The 26,341-nt window shown below is 45.5% G+C and overlaps 1 protein-coding gene across 1 annotated transcript in view; it reads left to right on the top strand.

The window, feature by feature from the left end:
- Positions 1–26,341, top strand: part of atp10a (ATPase phospholipid transporting 10A) — a 228,939-nt gene that overhangs the window by 187,299 nt on the left and 15,299 nt on the right. The window contains exons 12-15 of the mRNA XM_073044103.1: positions 3,315–3,499; positions 10,080–10,410; positions 13,883–13,959; positions 23,838–23,963. Coding sequence (XP_072900204.1) covers positions 3,315–3,499; positions 10,080–10,410; positions 13,883–13,959; positions 23,838–23,963 — 719 coding nt within the window. The remainder of the gene's footprint in view (positions 1–3,314; positions 3,500–10,079; positions 10,411–13,882; positions 13,960–23,837; positions 23,964–26,341) is intronic.

The following is a 26,341-nucleotide window of genomic DNA, read 5'->3' as shown; positions in this document are numbered from 1 at the left end:
ACGGCAAGCAATTGCACACATATAACCAACACATTTACTAAGTCGTACATCATTATGAGATCAGATTCATTTCTTTCTCACATGTACATCAAAGCATACGTTAACAACCAACGCAACGTAAAGATGTGCTGGAGGCAGCCCGCGGGCGTCGCCACACATTCCAGCGCCGTCAGAGCATGCCCACAATGTTCAGCAGGACAGCGCAAGCAACAATGCCAGCAAAATTCAAAAATAAATCACAGAATAAGTGTAAACAGTATTAAAGCTATTTAAAAATAAAAAATACCTTTACTGTAAACTGAGATTATTAAAGCAAATGTAACTCAGCTAATTCTTCCTTTCGCCTGCCTTATGCTCTCCATTGAGACTAATGGGCCAAAGTACAGGATGTACAGGATTTAAGGACAGATTCCCAGCATAAATGCAAGGAGTTGCCAGCATTTCCCTGGACCACCAGTTGCCCAGTATTGGGAAATAGCTGGCGGAATTTTCTCGGCAAGTGTTTGGAATGTCAGCCTTCGTGCAGGAGCTCTGAACTAGCCAGCACTTACTTGGAAGGGATAAAATCAGCACTATTATCCGAGAAAGTGAACAAAATCCCCCAGATCTGTCCCATCCATTTACTGAGCTGTAAATCTGTATGGGGAAATGATAAATCAGGATTCATGCCACAACTATTTGTGTCAAGCTGCCAGCTGAGTATAGAATGATGAGGCTGGTTGCAAAGCTAAAATGATATGGATAGGCTCATAATAGATAACAGTGATTTCTGATCTGACCAGATAAACTCACAAACTGGAAAACAGCAATTTTTCTGTTATTTTTGAGATGTATTATGAAATAATAGACCATCATCTTCAGTTTTACCAGCAGAAAGTGGCTAGGCAGCTATTTTTCTAACTGCATTGTATTTTAATTTAATAAAACTCCCTGAAGGTCGAATCTCATGTGGATAGGGTGGTGAAGAAAGCTTTTGGTATGCTGGCCTTTATAAATCAGAGCATTGAGTATAGGAGTTGGGATGTAATGTTAAAATTGTACAAGGCATTGGTGAGGCGAAATTTGGAGTATTGTGTACAGTTCTGGTCACCGAATTATAGAAAAGATGTCAATTACTATAACGGGTTCCTGCCGAACCTGGCAACTGTGCTCCACCCCTTGAACTCATCACTACAGTTCGGGAAGAAATTGCAATGAACAAAGCACTGTGAGGTGGCTTTCAAAAAAGTAAAGGAATTGGTGACGTCAGACACTGTACTTGCACATTATGATCCACGTCGTTCAGTGAAGCTTGCCTGGAACGCCTCTCTTCATGGTATAGGTGTAGTCATGTCACATGTTAGGAATGATAGAAGTGGACATCCCAGAGCCTTTGCATCGTGTTCCCTTACCGCTGCAGAGAAGAATTACACAGAGGTTGACAGCGAGGCCTTCAGTCTGCTTTGGGGTGTGGAACATTTCAACCTGTACTTGTATGGGAGAGTGTTTAACCCTCATTATTGATCAGCAACCACTGGCGTCCATTTTCCATCCACCGAAGGGTGTTTCACTAACAGCAGCAGCAGAAAAGCAGGGACGAGCTCTTTTTCTTGGAGGACACAATGACACAGTCAAATTCAAGAGGACAACTAATCATGGCAATGCTGATGAATTTTCCTGTTTACACTTGGACAAGGAAGTACCCGAAAAAATTTGCAAAAGAGGACACTCTTCTTGACGTATCCTCCTTAATGCAATTCCAAAGTCTCCCCTATTATGGTGGAGATGATCCAAAGGGAAACCAGAAAAGACCCCACACTGTCTCAGGTCTACATGACCACCAGAATGGCTGGAACACCAGTGTGCAGCAGAAGCTACAGTTACCCCATATTTACCAGCGCCGGAATGATCATACTCTTGATGGAGGTTACCTTATGTGGGGACTGAGAGTTGTTGAATTATCTGAGAGCCAAAGTGTTGGAGGAGCTACACGCCAGTCATCCAGGCATGAAATGAAAGTGTTGGCTCGAAGCTTTGTCTGGTGGCCTGGGATAGGTCATTGAATCGAGCAGCTTGCCATGCACTGCTCAGGGTGCGAGACATCCAGAAGACGAGGGTCCAGAGCTGTCAGAACCACTTGCTGCAGACCCAGAGTCAACACCTACAACCACCACAGGGGAGACCCCGGAACCTGAGATTGTTTCACAGCCACAAGTCTCACCTGCCAGGCAACGTGACCTCCCATGTCAGGAAAAATGTTATCCCACAAAAGCAATATGCTACATATTGAGTTGAAATGCGTTCTTGCATTCTATATTGAGTTGGAGTTTATAGCTAGGCTGGAAGGAGTGTTATGTATTTAATATTTCAGTAATATTGTAAATATGTTGTTTGATTAATCATTCTTTGTTGACCTAATTCATTACAGGTTATATGCAAAAGTACGTGAATGGCATGCGTCATTACGTCCCCACGTCATATATGCGTGTGCCTCTCTTAATGTATAAATTAAACTAAGGCATGCGTTCTCCCAGTTTCTTTTTTCAATTAATTTTATGTTTTGAAGTACAAAACATAACATGCGGAGCAAGAACAACAATGGTGCAGCAGGATTAAACTTTTTACTGAGTCACGTTAGTAACGGTACACACAGTGCAACTCATGGTGCGGGAGCTATGAACTGGGCCCTCCGAAAACCTTTCCAAAGTTATCCTTCAGTGGTCCTATTACATACATGCGGAGCAAGAATGAAAATGGGGCAGTAGTTCAAACGCTTTTACTGAGTCACATGAGCCACTGTACACCCTGGGCAACTTGCACTGTGAGAACCACGAACCGGGCTTGCTGAGACAAAAGGGACTTGCACACTCGAAAGCCCACGCCCAAAAGAGAGTGCCTCCCGTGCACAGGAGGCCCAGTCGATTCACTGTGCGATCAGCCGGCTGCATGTGCACTTGCCACATCGATTCAGTACGGTTCATCGCTCCCCCCCTTTAGGTGGGAGCCTCAGAGGAAGGGAACATGTGAGATAAACCGAAAGTTATTAAATGTCCGTCCTGCTTAGAGCTGATCAATTGTTTGCAGGCGCACTTGCCACAATCTCACAGTGAATTCGATACAGTTCAGGCCCATCTATAAATAGTGCAAAGTGATACACGCAGTCACTTAATAGGTAGAATCCCTCTGAGATACTTCACTGCAGTGGGCAGCTTTGATGGGATAGCTGGTCTACTCTTGTCTCTTAGCTCCCTCTTTTCACAGAATGGAATGAGTCCTTTTGCACTTGCCTTATACTGGAAGTCATTTCACTCCCATGTCATATCTCGTCCACTCAGGGGCCACAGGCATCGAGGATCGCTTGCAGGAGGGCGTTCCGGAAACGATAGCGAACCTGCGAAAAGCTGCCTTGCAAATATGGGTGCTGACTGGAGACAAACAGGAAACGGCAATCAATATTGCGTACGCTTGCAAGCTCCTCGGTCAAGATGAAGAGCTCCTCACCATGAATGCTGAATCTCAGGTGAGTGTGCAAAGTTTCCCCTTTCAACCCAAAGTTGCTTTTATTAAAATAGAATTATAGAAGGGTCAGGTTGGATTAGATGACAGTGGAATCTGTCATTTGCGTCAAATCAGATCAGCGAGGATTGTGCTGGGGCAGCCCACGTGTATTGCCAAGCTTCTGGCACCAGCATCTCCATGCCCACAACTTACTAACCCTAACCCAACGTCTTTGGAATGTGGGAGAAAACCAGAGCACCCAGGGGCATCCCGTGCGAGAGAATGTACACAGGCAGCTGCCGGAATCGAACCCCAGTCAGCGACTGCTGCCGCTGCGCTATGTAACCTGACCGCCATTAGGCCATTCAGCCCATCATCGCCGGAGTTGCTCCTACCAGCTGCAGCGCCAACACTTACGCCTTGCAAATTTGGGAATTTCTGCCCACTACATATTTATGTAAATTCATTTTGAAGGGAATCACGAAGCCTACTTTCATAGCACAGTTCGATTCTAACCACGCACTGCAGGAAATGTTTTCCTTATATTGGTCTTATTCATTTCATGTTTATTTGATACTGCAACCTTGAGTCTTTCTCCAAAGTGCCTTCCACTATCCATTCTATCCAGAATCATTAGCATTTTACATTAGTTCTTATAACTCCTGACATTGGCCTTTCCTTTTTCTATTTGGCTTCCTAACTGGTGGGCGGCACAATAGCACAGCAGTAAGCTTAACGTTTTACAGCACCAACAATTGGAAGGTTCAGGGTTCAATTCCCACAATCCAACATTCCAAAAGATAGGGTTAGTAAGTAGGGTTAGTAAGATGTAGACAAGCTGTGTTAGCGCCAGAACTATGGCGATACATGTGAGCTGCCCCCAGCACTTACTCAGACTGTGTTGGTCGTTAATGCAAAATGACATTATTCCACTGTATGCTTTGAAGTTTCAATGTACACATGACAAATAAGGCTAATGTAATTGCCTCCTCCGCAAATCCCTATCTTCCGTCTCCAGCTTACTTATTCTCCCGTTTGATTCTAACCTCAGGTTCCCACCTGACTGTTTGCTTTATCTCATCAGCATGACCATATTTATCTCTTGATTGAAAACTAGTACTTGAAAATAAAACAATATTCCTTAAACAAAAGCTACTGAAAATGTGTCACTGGTCAGGTTTGATTTTCTCGTATACATAGCTTAGCACCTTACAGTTTCTATTTCAGTATCTCTTTTAAGAGCAATAATAGCATTTTCATGACAAGTAGGGAAAATATATCCACACTGAACCAGCTGTGAAGGTAGAATTAAAACCAGTAAAATTTAGAACTATGCAGCAAGTCAAACAGCATGAATGCAGAAAGAAACAGATTGAAAGTTAGAGTATCCTTCTGTATTAATTTAACTTTCCAGCTCTTGTGTAAATCGAAAGCTAGGCAGATTGTTCGTGATGCATTTAACATAACTTGCAGTTTCAAAATTCATGGGAGAGCTGGTACTGCAAATGAAGAACCGAATAATTTCACTTAGTCCAAAAGCTAACTCACACTGAGGCAGTTTGCAAATGCAGATGAAGCAGGAATAATTAGGGAGCATCTGTTAGTTTCAGCAGATGTCAGCTGTGTGTGCTGTTGCATGGAAGTTCTTCCAAAGCACTGCACTGCTGAACCTAACAGTGTGTACATAAATCCACTGAGTGTTATTCCAAGGAGCTGATGCTGATCCATAAACTCCCACAAAGGCACAGTGGAATGCTTTAACCAGTTTTAATTTTTTTACCTTTGGCATATCCATCAGAACATTTAGCAAATAACTATTAGATACAAGACAAGATTTATGAACATGTTGCCAAGACTAGAGGGCCTGAATTACCGGGAGAGATTGGCCAGGCTGAGTCTCTATTCCTTGGAACGTGGGGGAAATTGGGGTGATCTTACAGAAATATTGGGAGGCATATATCAAGTGGACAATAAAAGCACCTTTTCCTCAGGGTAGGGACGTCCAAAACTAGCGGGTGTAGGCTTAGGGTGAGAGGGAAGGATTTAAATGGGACCTGAGGGGCAACTTTTTCACGAAAAGGGTGGTGAGTGTATGGAATGAGCTGCCAGAGAAAGTGGTGAGGCAGATAGAATAGTATCATTTAAGAGGCACTCGGAAAGGTTGATGGATAGGGCATGGCTTAGTGGTATGAGGGCCGATTACAAGCAATTGGACTAGCATGGTGGGCGCTACAGATGACCTGGACTCATCAGGCTGAAGAACCTGTATCCATGCTGTATTGCTCTATTATTATACAAAGGAACAGAAAGGAAGCAGAGAGAAATGGCTGTTGTTTGCCTCAAGGCTGCAATAGTGTTGAGAACTAATTACCTTCTTTCTGAAGAAGGTGAAGTAGATCAACTTTTGTATGGAAAAGTACTTTTTGATGGAATTTTGGCACTGCTGGGCATTGCAGAATTTTTAACCCATCCCTGATTGTCCTTGATAAATACAAGGGATGCTGCAAATCTTGAGCAACACATGCAAAATGCTGGAGGAACTCAGCAGGTCAGGTAGCATTTATAGAGAGAAATGCTTCGAGCTGAGTCAATGAGTCAACGTTTCGAGCCAAAACCCTTCCTCGGGACTGGAAAGGAAGGGGTAGGGGAAGGAGTAAAAGCTGGCAGGTAATAGGTAAAGCCAGGGTGAGGGGGAAGGGGAGAGTGAAGTAAGAAACTGCGAGAGGATAGGTGAAAGAATTAAAGGGCTGAAGAAGAAGGAATCTGATAGGAGAGGAGAGTGGACCATGGAAGAAGAGAAGGAGGAGGGGCTCCGGGGGAGGTGATAAACAGATGAAGGGAAGAGAAAGGGTAAGAGAGTAGCCAGAACGGAAAAAGCAGAAGGGGAGGGGGAGAAAATACCAGATATTACTGGAATTTCCATTGACCTGAATTGCTAGGACATCAGGATAGTAAATTCCTGTACAGTATTTGTGAACCATGAACACAAGAGGTCCTGCAGATGCTGGAAATCCAGAGTAACGCATACAAAATGCAGGAGGAACTCGTCAGCTCAGGCAGTATCTGTGGAAAGGAATAAGCCCCCAGTCGATGTTTCAGGCAGAGGCCCTTCATCAGGACTGGAAAGAAAGGGGGAAGAAGTCAGAATAAGGTGGAAGGGGGTAAAGGAAGGAGTACATTTTGGCAGGTGATAGGTGAAACTGGATGAGGGGGAAGTCAGGTGGGTGGGGAGGAGGGATGAAGTAAGAAACGGAAGGGATATGTAGAAGAGGTAAAGGGCTGAAGAAGAAGGAATCCAATAAGAAAGGAGGATGGACCACGGAAGAAAGGTAAGGAGGAAGGGCACTGGGGGAGGTAACGGGCAGGTGAGGAGAAGAAAAAGGGTAAGAGGGTAACCAGAATGGGGAAAGGAAAAAGAAAGAAGGGAGAAGAGGAGAAAATGCTAGTTGTTACCGGAATTGCTAGGCCATTGGTTCAACTTTGGGATTGCGTGTGCACCAGAGGAGGCAAGGATAACATGCACCTGGGCAGTGTTGGCAACTCATAAACACAAAAGATCCTGCAGATGCTGGAAATCCAACGGAACACACACAAAATGCTGGAGGAACTCAGCAGGTCAAGCAGTATTCGTCAGAAAGTAGCAGAAAGCCTAGCACATTAATTTTCAACATAGTCCTGTCCTACATTTACACACTTAGTCCAGCAGTTGTGGAGCATATGGATCTTGGACCTCCAGAAAGTGTCCACAGATGGGTGATTGATGAGTTCGTGGCCTAAGGTAGAAAGAGATGAGTTATACAGCTGTCGTTACATGCACATGCAGTTCAACTCTTTGAGTGATTATGCAGAAAGTTTGAAGTTGATAACTCATCGGGGTGATTGATAAGTTCATGGCCTAAGGTAGAAGGAGATGAGTTATACAGCTCTCTTTGAAGTTGATAACTCATCAGGGGTGATTGATAAGTTTGTGGCCTAGGGTAGAAGGAGATGAGTTATTAACTTCAAACTTTCTGCATAATCACTCAAAGAGTTGAACTGCATGTGCATGTAATGAGACCTGTATAACTCATCTCCTTCTACCCTAGGCCACGAACTTATCAATCACCCATCTGTGGACTCTTTCTGAGGGTCCAAGATCCGTTTGTTGAAAAATAAATGTGCTAGGTTTCCTAAAATTGACTCCTTCTACCTTAGGCCACGAACTTATCAATCATCCTTCATATGTAGTTCTATCCATTTGAGGATTCCTTCAATGTTCAAAGTAAATTTATTTTTGAAGTACAACTATATCACCATGTACTACCTTGAAATTTGTTTTTTTGCAGGCATTCACAGAATAAAGAAATACAATAGAATCAATTAATAAAACTACGTATGCATACATACATACAAACATAAATAATACTGAGAGCATGAGTTGTAGAGTCCTTGAAAGTGAGTCCGTAGGTTCTGCAAGGTCTCAACCTGAAAGATTGATTATCTCTACCTCCACAGACGCTGAACACTGCAGTTTGTTTGTTTTTGCTCCAGATTCCAGCGTCTGCAGTATCTTGTGTCTCCTTTTCTTGACTCTCCTCTGCTGGCCAGTGTCTTTGTATTTATGAGAATCTGTGATGAGACAGCAGCATCATTGGCTCTGGATTACCAGTGGGCTTGTCGGTTGTTGGGCTTGGATGTCCAAAGACATTTGTCTGTTGTTCGCTGTCTTATGAAACATCCTTCACTGAATGAGTGAAGGGAGGACATACTCCAATCATTTTCAGAGAACAAACAAACAAGGAAGGATATTTTGAAACTCTGGATTCAGATTGAGGCCTGCATGTTGGAAAATTCATTGGAAGTGTTTGTAGATTTTAGGGTGGAGGGGAGGGAAAGCAGCTGGTTGACAGTGGTTTCTTTCAAAGTCAAACTCAAAGTAAATTTATTATCAAAGAACTACAGTATTGTGCAAAAGTCTTAGGCACATATATATAGATAGAGTGCCCAAGACTTTTGCAGAGTACTGCAGTAATTTTATGTATTGCACTGTACTGCTGCCACAAAAAAAAACAGATTTCATAACATAAATGAGTGATGATAAACCTGATTCTGATATGGGTCTCTATTGTGGACTGAGGGTGGGAAGGGGGGCTGGGAGAAGGAATCATGGTTAGGTAAAGGAGAATGGAGAGGGGAGAGAATGGGGAAGCACCAGAGAGACATTCTGTAATGAACAATAAACCAATTGTTTGGAATCAAATGACCTTGGCCAGTGTGTCACGCCAACCCCTGCCCCTGGCACTCCCTCTCTGCCATCCGTTGTGATTGGTGTGTAAATCATAAACCCAAGAGATTCTGGAAATCCAAAGTTACGCGGGAGTGCTGGAGGAACTTAAGCCAGGCAGAATCTATGGAGAGGAATAAAGAATTGAAATTTCGGGCCAAGACCCTCCATGACCAGAAAGGAAGGGAGAAGACGCCAGAGTAAGAAGGTGGGGGGAGGGGAAGGAGTACAAGCTGGGACGTGATAGGTGAAGCCAGGTGAGTGGGTGTGGGCGGTGGGACGAAGTGAGAAGCTGGGACGTGATAGGTGAAGCCAGGTGGGTGGGTGTGGGGGGTGGGACGAAGAGCTGGGACGTGATAGGTGAAGCCAGGTGAGTGGGTGTGGGCGGTGGGACGAAGTGAGAAGCTGGGACGTGATAGGTGAAGCCAGGTGGGTGGGTGTGGGGGGTGGGACGAAGTGAGAAGCTGGGACGTGATAGGTGAAGCCAGGTGGGTGGGTGTGGGCGGTGGGACGAAGTGAGAAGCTGGGACGTGATAGGTGAAGCCAGGTGGGTGGGTGTGGGGGGTGGGACGAAGTGAGAAGCTGGGACGTGATAGGTGAAGCCAGGTGGGTGGGTGTGGGGGGTGGGACGAAGAGCTGGGACGTGATAGGTGAAGCCAGGTGGGTGGGTGTGGGCGGTGGGACGAAGTGAGAAGCTGGGACGTGATAGGTGAAGCCAGGTGGGTGGGTGTGGGGGGTGGGACGAAGTGAGAAGCTGGGACGTGATAGGTGAAGCCAGGTGGGTGGGTGTGGGCGGTGGGACAAAGTGAGAAGCTGGGAGGTGATAGGTGAAGCCAGGTGGGTGGGTGTGGGCGGTGGGACGAAGTGAGAAGCTGGGACGTGATAGGTGAAGCCAGGTGAGTGGGTGTGGGCGGTGGGATGAAGTGAGAAGCTGGGACGTGATAGGTGAAGCCAGGTGGGTGGGTGTGGGCGGTGGGACGAAGTGAGAAGCTGGGACGTGATAGGTGAAGCCAGGTGGGTGGGTGTGGGCGGTGGGACAAAGTGAGAAGCTGGGACGTGATAGGTGAAGCCAGGTGAGTGGGTGCGGGCGGTGGGACGAAGTGAGAAGCTGGGACGTGATAGGTAAAGCCAGGTGAGTGGGTGCGGGCGGTGGGATGAAGTGAGAAGCTGGGACGTGATAGGTGAAGCCAGGTGAGTGGGTGCGGGCGGTGGGATGAAGTGAGAAACTGGGACGTGATAGGTGGAAAAAGTATAGGGCTAAAAAGGAAGGAATCTGATAGGAGAGGAGAGCGGACTGTGTTATCTGCGTGTTTCTTACGTTAAACTCCATTGTCAACAGGAGGGCTGTGCAGCTTTGCTGGAGCAATGCTTAAACTACGTGGAATCGAAGAGTCCACAGAACAATCGCTCACACGTTATTGCAAATGGTTTGGTCGAGCCTCTGCCTTCAAACGGAACGTCATCGAGCTCGGCTGCGCTGCGACATAACTTCAGCCTGGTCGTCGATGGGAGGACTCTGACCTTCGCATTGGAGGGAGCGCTGGAGGACAAGTTCCTCGCGCTGGCCCAACGGTGCCACAGCGTACTGTGCTGCCGCTCCACACCTTTGCAGAAAAGCATGGTCGTCAGACTGGTGCGGGACAAGCTAAAAGTGATGACCTTAGCAATAGGTGAGGGCGTTCAGCTTTTTGTCTGCAGACACACTGTTCCACTGAGGTCACAGAACAGCTTTTGCTGATGGCTGTGTGTTAATTTCAAATGCTCTTGGATCGAATTATGGATGTAAGTCAGGGAATCTGTCGATGCGGCAAAGTCACACAAAGTAAAAGATCAGCCATGAGCCTATTGAATGGTGGAGCAGGTTCAATGAGTCAAATCACCCATTCCAGCTTCTCATTCTTCCCATTTAAGTATTAAAGCAATCACAGAATAAGCTGCTGTTGTACTATTTCCATATGTTTAATGTTAGTCCGATATCAAAGTCAGGTTCATATGATGATGCTACTGGCTTGGAAGTTACTGATCCAACCCTATTGATTATTCTCACTCATCTATATCCAAAGCCTATGTACCCATTGCATTCCTGTAGTAGCTACATGCAGGGGGGCTCTATCAGTCTCCGGTTTGAGACTCTACAAGAGGCTAACTTGCCTCTGTAATTTAGATGGAGTAATTAAATTAAGCGATTTAACTCACAAGGACAGTCCTGAGCTGGAGTAGGCCTGTTGTAGAATTCAATCTCTAGGAAGAGAAAATCTGCAGAGGTTGGAAATCCAAGCAACACACACAAAATGCTGGAGGAACTCAGCAGACCAGGCAGCATCTATGGAAATTAATAAACAATTGACATTTTGGGCCGAGACCCTCCCTCAGGACTGGAGAAAAAGATGAGGTCAGAGTGAGAAGGTGGGGGGAGCGGAGGAAGAAATACAAGGTAGTAGGTGATAGGTGAAACCGGGAGGGAGAGGGGTAAGGTAAAGAGCTGGGAAGTGATTGGTGAAAGAGATAAAGAGGTGGAGAAGGGGGAAGCTGATGGCAGAGGGTAGAAGGCCGTGGGAGAAAGGGAAGGGGTAGAAGGAGTACCAGAGGAAGGTCATGGGCAGGTAGGATGAGAGAGGGAAATGGGAATGGGAATGGTGACGGAGAAGAGCAATTACTGGAAGTTTAAGAAATCGATGTTCATGCCATCAGGTTGGAGGCTACCCAGATGGAATATAATAAAATGTTGCTCCTCCAACCTGAGTGTGGCCTCATCACAGCAGTAGAGGAGGCCATGGACTGACACGTCGGAATGGAAATGGGAAGTGGAATAAAAAGGGTGGCAGCTGGAAGCTCCCACACTTCCTGCTTTCCACAGGGATCTCTCCTGGTGTGACTCCTTCCTGGTACTTATCCTTGCAAGCAGAGCACCTCCCTGCCCTACACCTCCTCACTCACAAACTTTCAGTGCCCCAAACAGTCCTTCCAGGAGAGGCGACACTTCTATCAGACTGTTGGGGTCATCTACTGTATCCAGTGCTTCCGGTGGGACCTCCTGTACACCAGTGAGGCCCAATGTAGATTGGGAGACCATTTTGCCGAGCACCTACGCTCCGTCCGGCAGAAAAAGCGGGATCTCCCAGTGGCCACACATTTTAATTTGTATGGATAGCTTCCAACCTGATGGCATGAACATCAGTTTCTCAAACTTCTAGTAATTGCCCCTACCCCCACCCTTTCCTTCACCATTTCCCATTCCCATTTCCCTCTCTCACCTTATCACCTTACCTGACCATCGCCTCATCTGGTGGTGTGGTGAACTACGTATACCTGTCTGGACACGCCCCCTGCTGACTGCTCCTGTGGCTCCTCCCACAGACCCCTGTATAAAGGCGATTGAGGCCTGAGCCCGGCCCTCATTCTCCAGGATGTAGTATGGTGGTCAACTACTGCTTGTTCTTTCTTCCAGTCAATAAAAGCCGATATCTCGACTTCACGTCTCAGAGAGAGTTATTGATGGTGCATCAGGTGGTTCCCCCCCCCCCTTTCCCTTTCTTCCATGGCCTTCTGTTCTCTCCTATCAGATTTCCCCTTCTCCAGCTCTTTATCTATTTCACCAATCAACCGCCCAGCTCTTTACTGCACCCCTCCCCCTCCCGGTTTCACCTATCACCTACTACCTTGTATTTCTTCCTTAGGAACAGAATCACCGAATGTAATTCCTCCAACTAAGCATGGGGTTAAATGCTAACATTCTGTAAGTCCCTATATAGTTTACCATATCTCTGCAGCCTCAGTAGAATCAGAGGAACCTGAATATTTCTATCACATCAGGAACTCAACAAGCTGATGCTGGATCTATGCAACTCACCTAGGTTGTCGGACGGTCAGTTTTTCACGTGGTGAAAGTCAAAATTGATGCTCTGTTCATCTGCTGCTGCTCTGGGTTGTCACCCAGCTCAACTCGAGTACGTTCTGAAGGAAGTTTGTCAACTTGGAATGCTCTCTCGGTTTCCACCTCCACAGATACTGTCTGACCGGCTGAGCATTTTCATTTATATTTCAGATATCAATAGTGGAAATTCTATCACCTTAACAGATTTGTAGAAAATCATAATACCATAAGATATAGGAGCACAAGTAGGCCATTCAGCCCATCGAGTCTGCTCCACCAGAATTGGGCTGATCCAATTCTTCCAGTCATCCCCACTCCCCTGCTTTCACCCCATACCCTTTGATGCCCCAGCTGATCAAGAACCCTATCTATCTCTGCCTTAAATACACCCAATGACTTGGCCTCCACAGCCACTCGTGGCAACAAATTCCATAGATTTACCACCTTCTGACTAAAGTAATTTCTCCACATCTCAGTTCTAAAAGAACATCCTTCAATCCTGAATTTGTGCCCTCTTGTCCTAGAATCCCCTACCATGGGAAATAACTTTGCCAATATCTAATCTGTTCAGGCCTTTTAACATTCAGAATGTTTCTATAAGATCCCCCCTCATTCTCCTAAACTCCAGGGAATACTGCCCAAGAGCTGCCAGACATTCCTCATATGGTAACCTTTGTATTCCTGGAATAATTCTCGTGAATCTTCTCTGAACCCTCTCCAATGTCAGTATATCCTTTCTAAAATAAGGAGTCCAAAACTGCACACAATACTCCAAGTGTGGTCTCACGAGTGCCTTATAGAGCCTCAACATCACATCCCTGCTCTTATATTCTATATCTCTAGGAATGAATGCCAACATTGCATTCACCTTCTTCACAACCGACTCAACCTGGAGGCTAACCTTCAGGGTATCTTGCACAAGGACTCCTTAGTCTCTTTGCATCTCTGCATTTTGAATTTTCTCGCTAGCTAAATAATAGTCTGCCTCTTTATTTCTTCCACCAAAGTGCATGACCATACACTTTCCAACATTGTATTTCATTTGCCACTTCTTTGCCCATTTCTATCTAAACGATCTAAGTCTCTCTGCAGGCTCTGTTTCCTCAACACTACCCGCTCCTCCACCTATCTTTGTGTCATCAGGAAATTTAGCCACAAATCCATTAATACCGTAGTCCAAATCGTTGACTTACATGATTGACAAAATCAACAATGAAGGAGCCATTGTGTCCATTCCTGGTTTTCACTCTATTATTCATTACCTGCAGGAGACGGGGCCAATGATGTGAGCATGATCCAGGTTGCTGATGTTGGAGTGGGAATCTCTGGCCAGGAAGGGATGCAGGTAAACATGCTCTCAAATCAATTTCTATAAGTCTGCCTCCAAAGGAGCCAAACTGCCTAAACGGTTCTTGATGAAGTTGTGAAGGGTGGGTCATTATCATCTGCTCTTAATCTTGAATCTTACTGAGATTTTTTTCCCTTCTGCTGCTGAAGGTAATGATCTCAGTAGGGTCTACTCTGGAGATGCTAGGAGCACTTCAATATTCTAATCAAATAACAGCTTTCATTTATATAGTGTCTTTAACACATTAAATGGTGCTTCACAGAAGTGTGTTTGGGACCAGAAAAAGACACTTGAACAGCTGACCTAAAGTTTCATGTTAAGGTGTTAAACCACCACGGTGGGCTTCACAGCTGAACAGGTGAGAAGACAGCTGAAACGTCTCCACCCAAGCAAGGCTGCAGGCCCGGATGGTGTCAGCCCCAGGGTGCTCAAAGCCTGTGCCCCTCAGCTATGTGGAGTACTTCACCATGTCTTCAACCTGAGCCTGAGTCTCCGAGGGTTTCTGTGCTGTGGAAGACGTCCTTCCTCGTTCCTATACCGAAGACGCCGCACCCCAGTTGCTCCAATGACTACAGACCGGTGGCATTGACTTCCCACATCATGAAGACCCTGAAGAGACTTGTTCTAGAGCAGCTCCGGCCTATGGTTAGGGCACACTTAGACCCCCTCCAGTTCGCCTATCAGCCCCAACTAGGAGTTGAGGATGCCATCGTCTACCTGCTGAACCATGTCTACGCTCACCTGGACAAGCAGGCAAGCACTGTGAGGGTCATGTTTTTTGACTTCTCCAGTGCGTTCAACACCATCCGCCCTGCTCTGCTGGGTGAGAAGCTGACAGTGATGCAGGTGGATGCTTCCCTGGTGTCATGGATTATTGATTACCTGACTGGCAGACCACAGTACGTGCGCTTGCAACACTGTGTGTCAGACAGAGTGGTCAGCAGCACTGGGGCTCCACAGGGGACTGTCCTGTCTCCCTTTCTCTTCACCATCTACACCTCGGACTTCAACTACTGCACAGAATCTTGCCATCTTCAGAAGTTTTCTGATGACTCTGCCATAGTTGGATGCATCAGCAAGGGAGATGAGGCTGAGTACAGGGTGACGGTGGGAAACTTGGTCACATGGTGCGAGCAGAATCATCTGCAGCTTAATGTGAAAAAGACTAAGGAGCTGGTGGTGGACCTGAGGAGGGCTAAGGCACCGGTGACCCCTGTTTCCATCCAAGGGGTCAGTGTGGACATGGTGGAGGATTACAAGTACCTGGGGATATGAATGGACAATAAACTGGACTGGTCAAAGAACACCGAGGCTGTCTACAAGAAGGGTCAGAGCCGTCTCTATTTCCTGAGGAGACTGAGGTCCTTTAACATCTGCCGGACGATGCTGAAGATGTTCTACGAGTCTGTGGTGGCCAGTGCTATCATGTTTGTTGTTGTGTGCTGGGGCAGCAGGCTGAGGGTAGCAGACACCAACAGAATCAACAAACTTATTTGTAAGGCCAGTGATGTTGTGGGGGTGGAACTGGACTCTCTGACGGTGGTGTCTGAAAAGAGGATGCTGTCCAAGTTGCATGCCATCTTGGACAATGTCTCCCATCCACTCCATAATGTACTGGTTAGGCACAGGAGTACATTCAGCCAGAGACTCATTCCACCGAGATGCAACACTGAGCGTCATAGGAAGTCATTCCTGCCTGTGGCCATCAAACTTTACAACTCCTCCCTCAGAGTGTCAGACACCCTATGCCAATAGGCTGGTCCTGAACGTATTTCCACTTAGCATGATTAACTTATTATGAATTATTTATGGTTTTATATTGCTATATTTCTTCACTATTCTTGGCTGGTGCGGCTGTAACAAAACCCAATTTCCCTCAGGATCAATAAAGTATGTCTGTCTGTTGAGTTTGAAGGCAGTGGTTGAGAATGTTGGTTTACATTAATGCAGATATCCAAAAGTCCCTGTGTTCAGTTAAATCCATCTAAAATATAGCCACAGTTGTAAAATATAATATAGGACAGATAATTTATGCACAGCAAGTTCCAGTAAATGTGGAGGGGAAGATGTAGAGGTTTAGAAAGAGGATTCCAGTGTATTGAACCCACACAATTGAAGCCTGAGATAGAACAGACCAATTTGGAGCCAGAACGTTGGAGGTCAGAAGGTTACTCAAGCACAGAGACATCTTGGGAAATCTGACCCACATCCGGACAGTTAGTAGACACAGCTAGTAGAGTCAATGCTGACCTCAGGTGCTGGCTGTCTGGAGTGAGCACGTTCTCCCTGTGACCATGTGGGCTCCCTCCAAGTGCTCTAGTCTCCTCCCGCATCCCAAATGTATGCTGGTTTAGAGGCCACTGTATGTTGCCTCATAGTGTACCGATGAATGGTAGAATCTGGGGGAGCTAATGCGTTCCATTGTTGTGTTGTCGTGTGGACATTGCGTACGGTTGTGATGAGACCGTGTACAGTGCAGAAATAGGTGTGAGCAATTGGCTTGGACGTTTGTATTGTGATCACAAGACCTTGCTGGACATCGGTAATATAGAACACTGCAAATCCAGTTCACTGGTTCATTGGAAAGACCAACAGCAGGAGAGCTGTGTTGCCTCTGTTGTGGTGAGGTCTAGGCCCTCACCATGGGGTCGCCTGTTGCATTCGCCCAGCGGAGTTGCGTCGGAGAAAACAATGGCCTCTATAGGCGCACTGGTTTGGGGTCTGGCCCTTCCCATCATTGCTGCTCTCCAGTGTTCGCTCAGTGCTGCCTCTAGTGTTCATTTGAAGCTGCCCTCCAGTACTGCTCTCCATTGTTCGCTCAGTGCTGCCTCTAGTGTTCATTTGAAGCTGCCCTCCAGTACTGCTCTCCATTGTTCGCTCAGTGCTGCCTCTAGTGTTCATTTGAAGCTGCCCTCCAGTACTGCTCTCCATTGTTCGCTCAGTGCTGCCTCTAGTGTTCATTTGAAGCTGCCCTCCAGTACTGCTCTCCATTGTTCACTCAGTGCTGCCTCTAGTGTTCATTTGAAGCTGCCCTCCAGTACTGCTCTCCATTGTTCGCTCAGTGCTGCCTCTAGTGTTCATTTGAAGCTGCCCTCCAGTGCTGCTCTCCATTGTTCACTCAGTGCTGCCTCTAGTGTTCATTTGAAGCTGCCCTCCAGTGCTGCTCTCCAGTGTCCACTCAGTAGAGGAACAAGCTGGACCAGCATAACTTACCATCAATCTACAATCATGCCTCTTAGGGACTTGAGCTATATTCTTTATATTTGTGACTGCATGTTTTCCTGAAATCATAACCATATGTGTTATTTGTGCTATCTCCTACATGCTGTGTGCTCTGTGGTGTTCGTAATATGATCTGCACCTTGGGGGAATAATATTAATATTGTTCATTTGTTATGTGTCATGTCCTATGACATGGGCGATCTTGGTCTTTCCACGACCATGATTGTTCTTGGCAAATTTTTCTACAGAAATGGTTTGCCATTGTCTTTTTCTGGTCAAAGTCTTTACAAGGCAGGTGACCCCAGCCATTATCAATGCTCTTCTGAGATAGTCTGCCTGGTGTCAGTGGTTGGAAATTGTATGTTTTAAAGGAATGTCCTTCTATTTTGAGGCACTGCCTGTAGTCCTAGACTTATCCACAATTGGAAACATCCTCTCCAAGTACACACTATCTAGGCCTTTCAATATTTGTAGGTTTCAGTGAGATTTCATTTGTTCCTCTAAATCCTATTGAGTACAGGCCCAGAGCCATCGAACATTCCTCATACTTTAACCCTGGGATCATTCGTGTGAACCTCATCTGGACCCTATCCAGTACCAGCACATCCTTTCTTTGATATGGGGCCCAAACTGCTTCAAATGTGGTCTCACATTGCCTTATAAGATCTCAGCATTACATCCTTGTTTTCATCTTCTAGTCCTCTCGAATTCTATGATATTCTTTTGGCTCGATGCCACTCACGTCAATCAGTATAGTTAAAAATGTTTCTTTTAATGAGGTGGAGACAGTTTGACTCGGCTTTCTCGAAGTAGCTGATGTTTATTAACCCATCGTTCAGGTCTACACTTGGAAAAACTCTGGGCTGGTAAAATAATTAAAGTACAATGCGTACACCTCAGCAATCCCTATGAATCTACCCACTGACAGTTTAATTAACATGTCAGAACTTAAATATGATTTCATTTGGTGGAGTAAGTCAGGCAACATGGCACGATATATCCTCAGTGGAAAGCGACGGTGTTAGTGCAGTAGTCATCTTGTATGGGGCTGTTTTTCTTCTGCCTGGTTGCATGATGTATAGTCATGAATGCGTTATATTAATAAACTATATGAAAAGACCTGCTAATGTGATTTTTAAGCAGGCTTGTATGGAACATTAGTGTTCATAGGGAATAGTGGTGAAATACACTGGACCAGTAACCAGAGACGTGAAGTAATGAGCAAGAGGTATGCATTCTTTACTCTTACGTACTACCGTACAGGATTACTTTGAGTCGGTAGACTGCGTCGTATTCAAGACTCATCAAAGGTTCTGAATGAATATACCAGGGCTGTCATGGACTTGATTAAAGCAATCGTAAATGAGTATTTCCCCACAGAATCGTTCGGTCTTCCCCAACCAGAAACTCTGGATGAACAATGAAGTTCGCAATCTGTTGAGGGTCAGATCAGTGGCATTCAGGTCTGGTGGCCAAGGAAGATACAAGAGGTCTAGGTACAATCTCCAGAAAGCTATCTCGTGTGCAAAGTGGCAACTCCAGACCATACTAGACTCACTGAAGGATGCTTGGAAGCTAATGCAGGGCTTGAAAGTAATTACCTCTTACAAAGTGAAACTAAGTGACAACGATTTTTCACTCCCAGACGAACTCAGTGCCTTCTATTCTCACTGTGATCATCAGAACATGGAGGAACCTTCACAAACTCCCACAGCCCCCAGTGACCCCATGCTTTCAGTCTCTGATGAGAACATGAGAGCATCTTTCAGGAGGGTGAACCCATGGAAAGCATCCAGCCCAGATGGAGTACCTGGCCAGTTATTAAAGACCAGTGCTGGTCAACCAGCTGGAGTGTTCATTAATATCATCAGTTTCTTGCTTTGGCAGTCTGAGTACCCACCTGCTTCAAGCAGGCCTTATTAAACCTGCCTCAGTCACTATCGTCCAGTAGCACTGACAAGCACTGTGATGAAGTGCTTTGACAGGGTGGTGATGAAACACTTCAACTCCAGTGTAAGAAGTGACTTCAATCCACTGCAATTTGCCTACTGTCACAACAGCTACACAGCAGATGCCATTTCATCGGCTCTTTACTCAATCCTGGAGCATCGGGACAGTGAAGAGGCACATGCTCTTCGTTGACTGCAGCTCGGCCATTCGATACTGTCGTCCCCTCAACACTAATTATAAACTTCAGGACCTTGGCTTCAATACCCCCTTGTGCATTTGGATCTTTGATTTCTCATTTGCAGATCCAGTCAGTTTAGATTGGCAAAAACTTCTCCTCCACAAACTCCCATCAGCACCACAAGGCTGTGTGCTTAGCCCCCTGTTCTACTTGCTCCAGTGCCATATGCTGATGATTAAAGGCTCTCGGGGGGCCAACCAAAGGTGTCCTTTTCTTTGTTAAATGTGTTTTTTACAATCGTAAGTATACTTGAAGCAGTGCGGACTCCTAGAACTACAGGTACAGCAGGTCCACCATATCAGTGAGCTGCTCGTTGTTTGGAGTAGCCAGCCAGGGTGTCATGGGAGCCAGCCGGCAAATCAGAGGAGTATTCTGCCAGCAGGTCGGAGAAGGAGAAGCCAACCAGCAGGTCGGAAGAGCCGGATTGGGCTTGGAGGAGCTGACCTGGGTGCAGACCGTGTTGCTGCCCGCTACTCAAAGGCATTAGAGATGGTGCACAGAGGCGGAGTGTAGTGATTACCTTGGATGTTTCTCTTGCAGTTGCAAGACCCGGTTAGACATTGATAATGTAAGATGCCACAGGCCTGTTTCCCTTGTTTGGTGGCGTGACAGACAGCAAGGCAGCAGTGTGGTCTCAGTTGTAACAAAGACTAGGCCCCAAGTCATGGGCTTGCCTGCTGCTGCGGTCCAGGTGAGGAGATACCAGAGGCAGTGTAGCATGGCATCCACGCTTGGTTGGAGGCTGCCCTCTCCCATCAGTGCTGCCCTCCAGTGTTCGAACATTGGAATGACAGGCTGGATTGCCAGGAACTGCACCAACAATTTGCATGACATTTTGCTCAGGGTCTTGGACTATATATGTGTTTTCTTGTGTGACTATATTTTTTTCTCACTATTTTGAATGTGCTGTGTCTGCTTTGCACCTTGGCCCCAGAGGGAATGCTGTCTTGTTCAGCTGTATCTGTGATTTGATCTGGTTCGATTTGACACCACTGTCGTAGGTTGAATCAAAGGTGGTGATGGATTAGCATATAAGAGAGAGATTGAAAATCTTGCTGAGTAGTGCCACAAGAACCTCTTGCTCAATGTCAACAAGACCAGGATTATTGACTCCAAGAGGAGGAAATCAAAGGTCCATGAGCCAGTCCTCATCGGGGGTCAGAGGTGGAGAGGGTCAGCAACTTGAAATGCCTCAATGTTATCATTCAGAGGATCTGTCCTGGGTCCAGCATGTGAAAGTTTAATGAAGAAAGCACGGTAGCGCCTCTGCTTCCTTAGAAGTTTGCGAAGATTCAGCATCTCATCTAAAGCTTTGACAAACTTCTATAAATGTGTAGTGAAGAGTATATTGTCTGGTTGCTTCATGACCTGATATGGAAACACCAATGCCCTTCAATAGATAATTCTTCGAAAAGTAGCAGATATGACCCAGGCAATTGTGGGTAAAGCTCTCCCCACCATTGAGTACATCTACACAGGACACTGTCGAAAGAAAGCAACATCCATCATCAAGGATACCCACCATCCAGGCCACACTCTCTCCTCACTGCTGCCGTCAGGAAGAAGATATAGGAGCCTCAGGACCCACACCATCAGATTGAGGAACAGTTATTACCCCTCAGCCATCAGCCTCTTGAAACAGAGGGGATAGCTATTCAACTTCACTTACCCCATCGCTGACCTGTACCCACAACCTAGGACTCACTTTCAAAGACTCTTAATCCTTGTCTTCTCAGTATTTATTGCTTCTTTTCTTTGTGTTTGCAGTCTGTTGTCTTTTGCTCACAGGTTTCTTGTCCATCCCTTTGGGTGCGATCTTTCATTGATTCTGTTTTGTTTCTTGGATTTATTGTGTATGCCTGCAAGAAAGTGAATCTCAGGGCTGTGTATGGTGCCATATACGTCCTTTGAAAATAAATTTACCTTGAATTTTGAACTTTGAAATCCGACCTCAGCAGATGAAGATTTTAAATTCAGTTAAATACATCTGTAATATATATTCATTGGCCTCTTTATTAGTTCCCTCCTTGCACCCTCTACTTGCCAAGTATTTGCAAGCCATCAGGTTTACAATATTTACAAGACATTGTTAAGCTGTCTTTGTTGTTTAACTTTGGTTTCTGCGACTCAAGAGGAGCCTGAAGACCCACAGTCAACGGTTCAAAAACAGGTTCATCCCCTCCACCATCAGATTTCTGAACAGCCTGCGAATCAGAATCGGAATATAGTATCACTGGGATATAATATATCATGAAACTTGAGGTCTTTGCGGCAGCAGTACAATGCAATACATAATAATAGAAAAAATGTGATTTACAGTATATATATATATATATATTTATGTTTGTATGTGCATACATATATATACATACATAGATAAATAAGTAGAACAAGCATAGAAATAAAAAAGTAATGAGGTAGAGTTTGTGGGTTCAATATTCCCCAATGCCATTAGGCTTTACAATTCTACCGCCAGGACTTAAGAACTTTTTAAAAGCTATTATTAATGCTTTTTGAGATAGTGATTTAGATGCATATCATATTTTTTACTGAGTTAAGTATTGTATGTAATTAGTTTTGCTACAACAAGTGTATGGGACATTGGAAAAAAAGTTGAATTTCCCCATGGGGATGAATAAAGTATCTATCTATCTATCTATCTATCATTCAGAAATCAGATGGTAGAGGGAAGAAGCTTTAGGCTTCTATATCTCCTCCCTGACGGTAACAATGAGAACAGGGCATAACCTGGGCAATAGATGCCACCTCTTTGATGTATCGCTCCTTGAACCATGAGCAGTACCTTGTTAATCTCTTTGTTGCCCTGTTTTAGTTATTATTGTGATTTACTGTACTCTCACGTCCTTGAACTACACTGCTGTTGCAAAGCATCAAATTTCAGGTCATTTCAGTCAGTGATAATTAATCTGGTTGTGATTCTGATTTTTACATCTTGCCTCTTTCCTACACTCTACTTTCTTCTTTAGGATTCTCATTAATACATCTTTATCACCCCCCCCCCCCCCCAAAAGCCCTGTAGATGTAATGGTGTTGTTACCACAGCTTGTTCCAGGGTCATAAAGCTATACAGCATGTTAAACAGGCCCTTCAGCCCAACTCGTGCATGCTCAGCAGGCTGCTAAACCAAGCTAGACCCATTTGCCTACATTTGGCTTGTTCCCCTCTAGACTTGCCCTATCCTGGTGCAAAGGCTGGTGCATTTTGCTGAGTTCGAGACTCTTTATTAATCCATGCTGATGCCCTTCTTTCCTCAGAATAAGAATCAGGTTTGTTGTCACTGACAAATACTGTGAAATTTGCTTATTTTGCTGCAGCAGTACAGTGCAATGCATAATATACTATAGTGGTTGTCTGCCATATCTGACAATGACAGAACCCTGTGCGGGAGAGTTTTTAAAGTGGAAAAGCCATTGCACTGGGGCAGTTCCACTCCCTCGACCTCCAAGGTCCAAGTCCGGTGATACGAGTAGTTGTCACAAGCTGGAGTTTTCTTTGGATACGGTGGATGACCGTGCCTTCTTCTGTGCCTTGTCGTGCCCCTTGCTCCCCACAAAGCGTTACAGAACTCCCTTCCACCGGAGCTGACTTCACATGCTCGGACTGGCACGTCCCTGACTCGCCGAGGTATGAGTCCTGACAGCTACCCTCACCTCATTTAACCTGCCTGTCAAACCGATGTACTGGGGTGTGGCTGCTGTTGCCGGCAAACAGTTATTTCGAGCCTCAGGTGAGAGCTGAGTGTCCGGTGGGGACCAAAGTTGAGTGGGCTGCCCTAGAATGGACATGACAAGCCCCTTCACCAGAAGTTCTATCCCCTCCCTGGACTCTCCATACATCCCCATAGATAAATATACTATAACATATGATAGGTAAATTTAAAGAGAGTGAAAAGATAAATAACTAGTGCAAAAAGAGAGCAAAAATAGTGAGTAACACAAAATGCTGGAGGAACTCAGCAGATCATACAGCATCGATCAAAAGGAGAAGAGTTGATGATGTCCTGGGCCTAGACTCTTCATCACGCTGTGTGTGTTACTCTAGATTTCCAGCATCTACAGACCTCTAGTGTTTAAAAATAGTGAGGTAGTGTTAATGGCTTCATTGTCCAGAAATCTGATGGTGGAGCTGTTCCTAAAGCATTGAGCGTGTGTCTTCGTGCTCCTGTACCTTCTCTCTGTTGGAGTTAATGAAAAGAGATCCCGTCCTGGGTGACGGGGGTCCTTAAAGATGGATGCCGCCTTTTTGAGGCATCGCCTTTTGAAGATGTCCTTGATGGTGGGGAGGCTAGTGCCCATGACGGAGCTGGCTAACTTTTACAAATTTCTGCAGCTTTTTCCGACCCTGTGCAATAGCCCCTCCGTATCTGTTTAAATGGGAATAATTTTAATAACGATGCTTTGGTGCAGAAAATTTTTGTGCAGTTATTTTCTCATCCTTCCACCAGGCAGCAATGGCGAGTGACTTTGCGATCGCACGGTTTCGACATTTACAAAAGCTCTTGTTGGTCCACGGTCACTGGTGTTACTCCCGCCTCGCCAACATGGTGCTGTATTTCTTCTACAAAAACGCAGTAAGTTGTTTTTCTGTCACCTGTTTTAAGCATGATATTCATCACCAGCTTTACTATTAGATTGCTGTTCATTGATCTTGAGCTCAAGATTTCTTTCCAGACATACAAGTTGTAGGTTGACATTCCAGTGGAGTGCTGAATTTCACAGTGTAAAAGGTGCCGTCCTTTGGGAGAAATGCCTGCTGAGATGGAGGTAGAAAATCCGACAGAACTATTGAAAAGAGGAAGTGGTTCAAGAAGGTGTCTCTACACCACTCTCTCAAGTTTGAAAGAAATAGATAACAAATTCTCGCTCTAGTGACAATGCCAGTGTGCTAAAAAAAAAAGGCATATATTGTCAGAGGAAAGAGTAATGAAGTATCTAGACGGTAGGGATGTTAGCCAGAGTCAGGTGAATCTGTGGAATTCATTGCCACAGACAGCTGTGAATGTCAGGTCATTGGGTATATTTAAAGCTTAAATTTTCTCTAATATCTCATTCCACCCCTAGTTTTCTGAAGAATTCTGGGTACCTGATGCAAGACCTTTCTCAATAAGAAATCGGGTGTGTTTTTTAAAACCTTTTTTAATCTGAGCAGTGGTGTCAGTCCTTTTATGGAGAAGGCCAAATTGATGATCCAAAATATAAATAGAAGTTGCAGGAGATACTCAGCAGGCCCAGCTGCATCTGCGGAGAGAAAAACCAGTTAACATTCCAGGTCAAAAACCTTTCCTCAGCTTTGACAAAAAACCAGTATTTGGAAATGTCAGCAGTGTTCAAAGAGTTCCATTCATGGGTGTGGCTTAGCCAGCTGTCAAAGCTCCAGGGATATTGTTAGGTTAGCGTTGGACTTTGGCTGTTATGAAGGTCACTCTGGCCAATGGAAATCACTCTGAGATCTCACCCGTACAGGTGGTGATGCAGGTAAGTGTACGTAGGGGAACAGCCCTGGGATCGCTGGCAGGTTGTCACTCAATGAGGTGGCCTAGACAGAAACATATGGCCCACGTTTTGTATTGTGCATGATATGAGCACCACGATAGTGTAGCAGTTAGTGTGACGCTATTGCAACTCGGCGCGGCAGAGTTCGCAGTTCAATTCTGGCACCATCTATAAGGAATCTCAGTACATCCACCCTGTGGAATGTGTGGGTTTTCCTCAGGTGCTCCAGTTCCCTCCCACAGTCTCAAGACACACCGGCTGGATTAATTGTCCATTGTAAATTGTCCCATGATTAGGCTATCATTAAGTTGGAGGCTGCATCGCTGTCTGGTATGGGGTGGGGGGGGGGGCTACTGCACAGAAGCTGCGGAGGGTCATAAATTTAGTCAGCTCCATCCTGGGCAGTACCCAGGGCATCTTCAGGGAGCGGTGTCTCAGAAAGGCAGAGTCCAGCACCCAGGGCATGCCCTTTTCTCACTGTCACCATCAGGTAGGAGGTACAGAAGCCTGAAGACACACACTCAGTGGTTCAGGAACAACTTCTTCCCCTCTGCCATCCGATTCCTAAATGGCCATTGAACCCTTAGACACTACCTCGCTTTTTTAATATATATTATTTCTGTTTTTAATTAATTCAGTATACGTAGACTGTAATTGATTTACTTATCTATTTACTTCCACTTTTTTCCCTTCTAAGTAACGTATAGCATTGAACTGCTGCTGCTGAGTTAGCAAATTGCACGACACCTGCCGGTGATAATAAACCTGATTCTGATTCTGGTTGCTGGGCCTATTCTGTGCTGTATCTCAATAAATAAGTAAATTGTCCCATGATTAGTTCAGGGTTGTTGGCTTTACTGGAGCGGCATGACTCAAAGGGCCAGAAGGTCCTACTCCAGGGTGTGTCGCTAAGCAAAATATAAATCATGGCTTGACCGTGCAGACTCAGTGTCTGCTTTGACTGAGGAAAGCCACGCAGTGTTTTTCCCTGTTTAGGAGGTTGGCTCATATACGCTGGAGTCCACACCATCTGCTTGTAAAGGCACTTCTTTAATGGGACAGAATTTTCAATGTTTTTAATGCCCAGAGGAAGGTATTGCAACTCAGCCTTAAAAATTAACCAGGCTGCACAACTCTGCACAGGCACCAGAAGTGGTCAGACACACCACAGCGGCCGTTACTGACCACTGTGTGAGTAGTCACGTTGAGCAGTCTAACTTGGAACTAGCAGCAAGGCTGACACTTACATCAGGAACTCATTACTGCCACGGTTGAGGTGCTGGACGTAGGCCCTGTCTGTTGACCTGGAGACAGAAAGTTGAATCCCGCCATGGCGTCTGGAAAATGTAAATTCACATAATTAAATTAATTAGCATAAATCACCCCCCCCGCCACCTCGACACACAAATCAGCCGCTCCTCTCCACAGTCCCTCAGGTCTTTTTATCACCGCCCAC

The sequence above is a fragment of the Hemitrygon akajei genome, chromosome 4, assembly GCF_048418815.1.
Source record: "Hemitrygon akajei chromosome 4, sHemAka1.3, whole genome shotgun sequence".
Taxonomy (NCBI): Eukaryota; Metazoa; Chordata; class Chondrichthyes; order Myliobatiformes; family Dasyatidae; genus Hemitrygon; species Hemitrygon akajei.
Note: the sequence above shows the minus strand (reverse complement) of the source record. Positions and strands in the feature narration are given on the sequence as shown.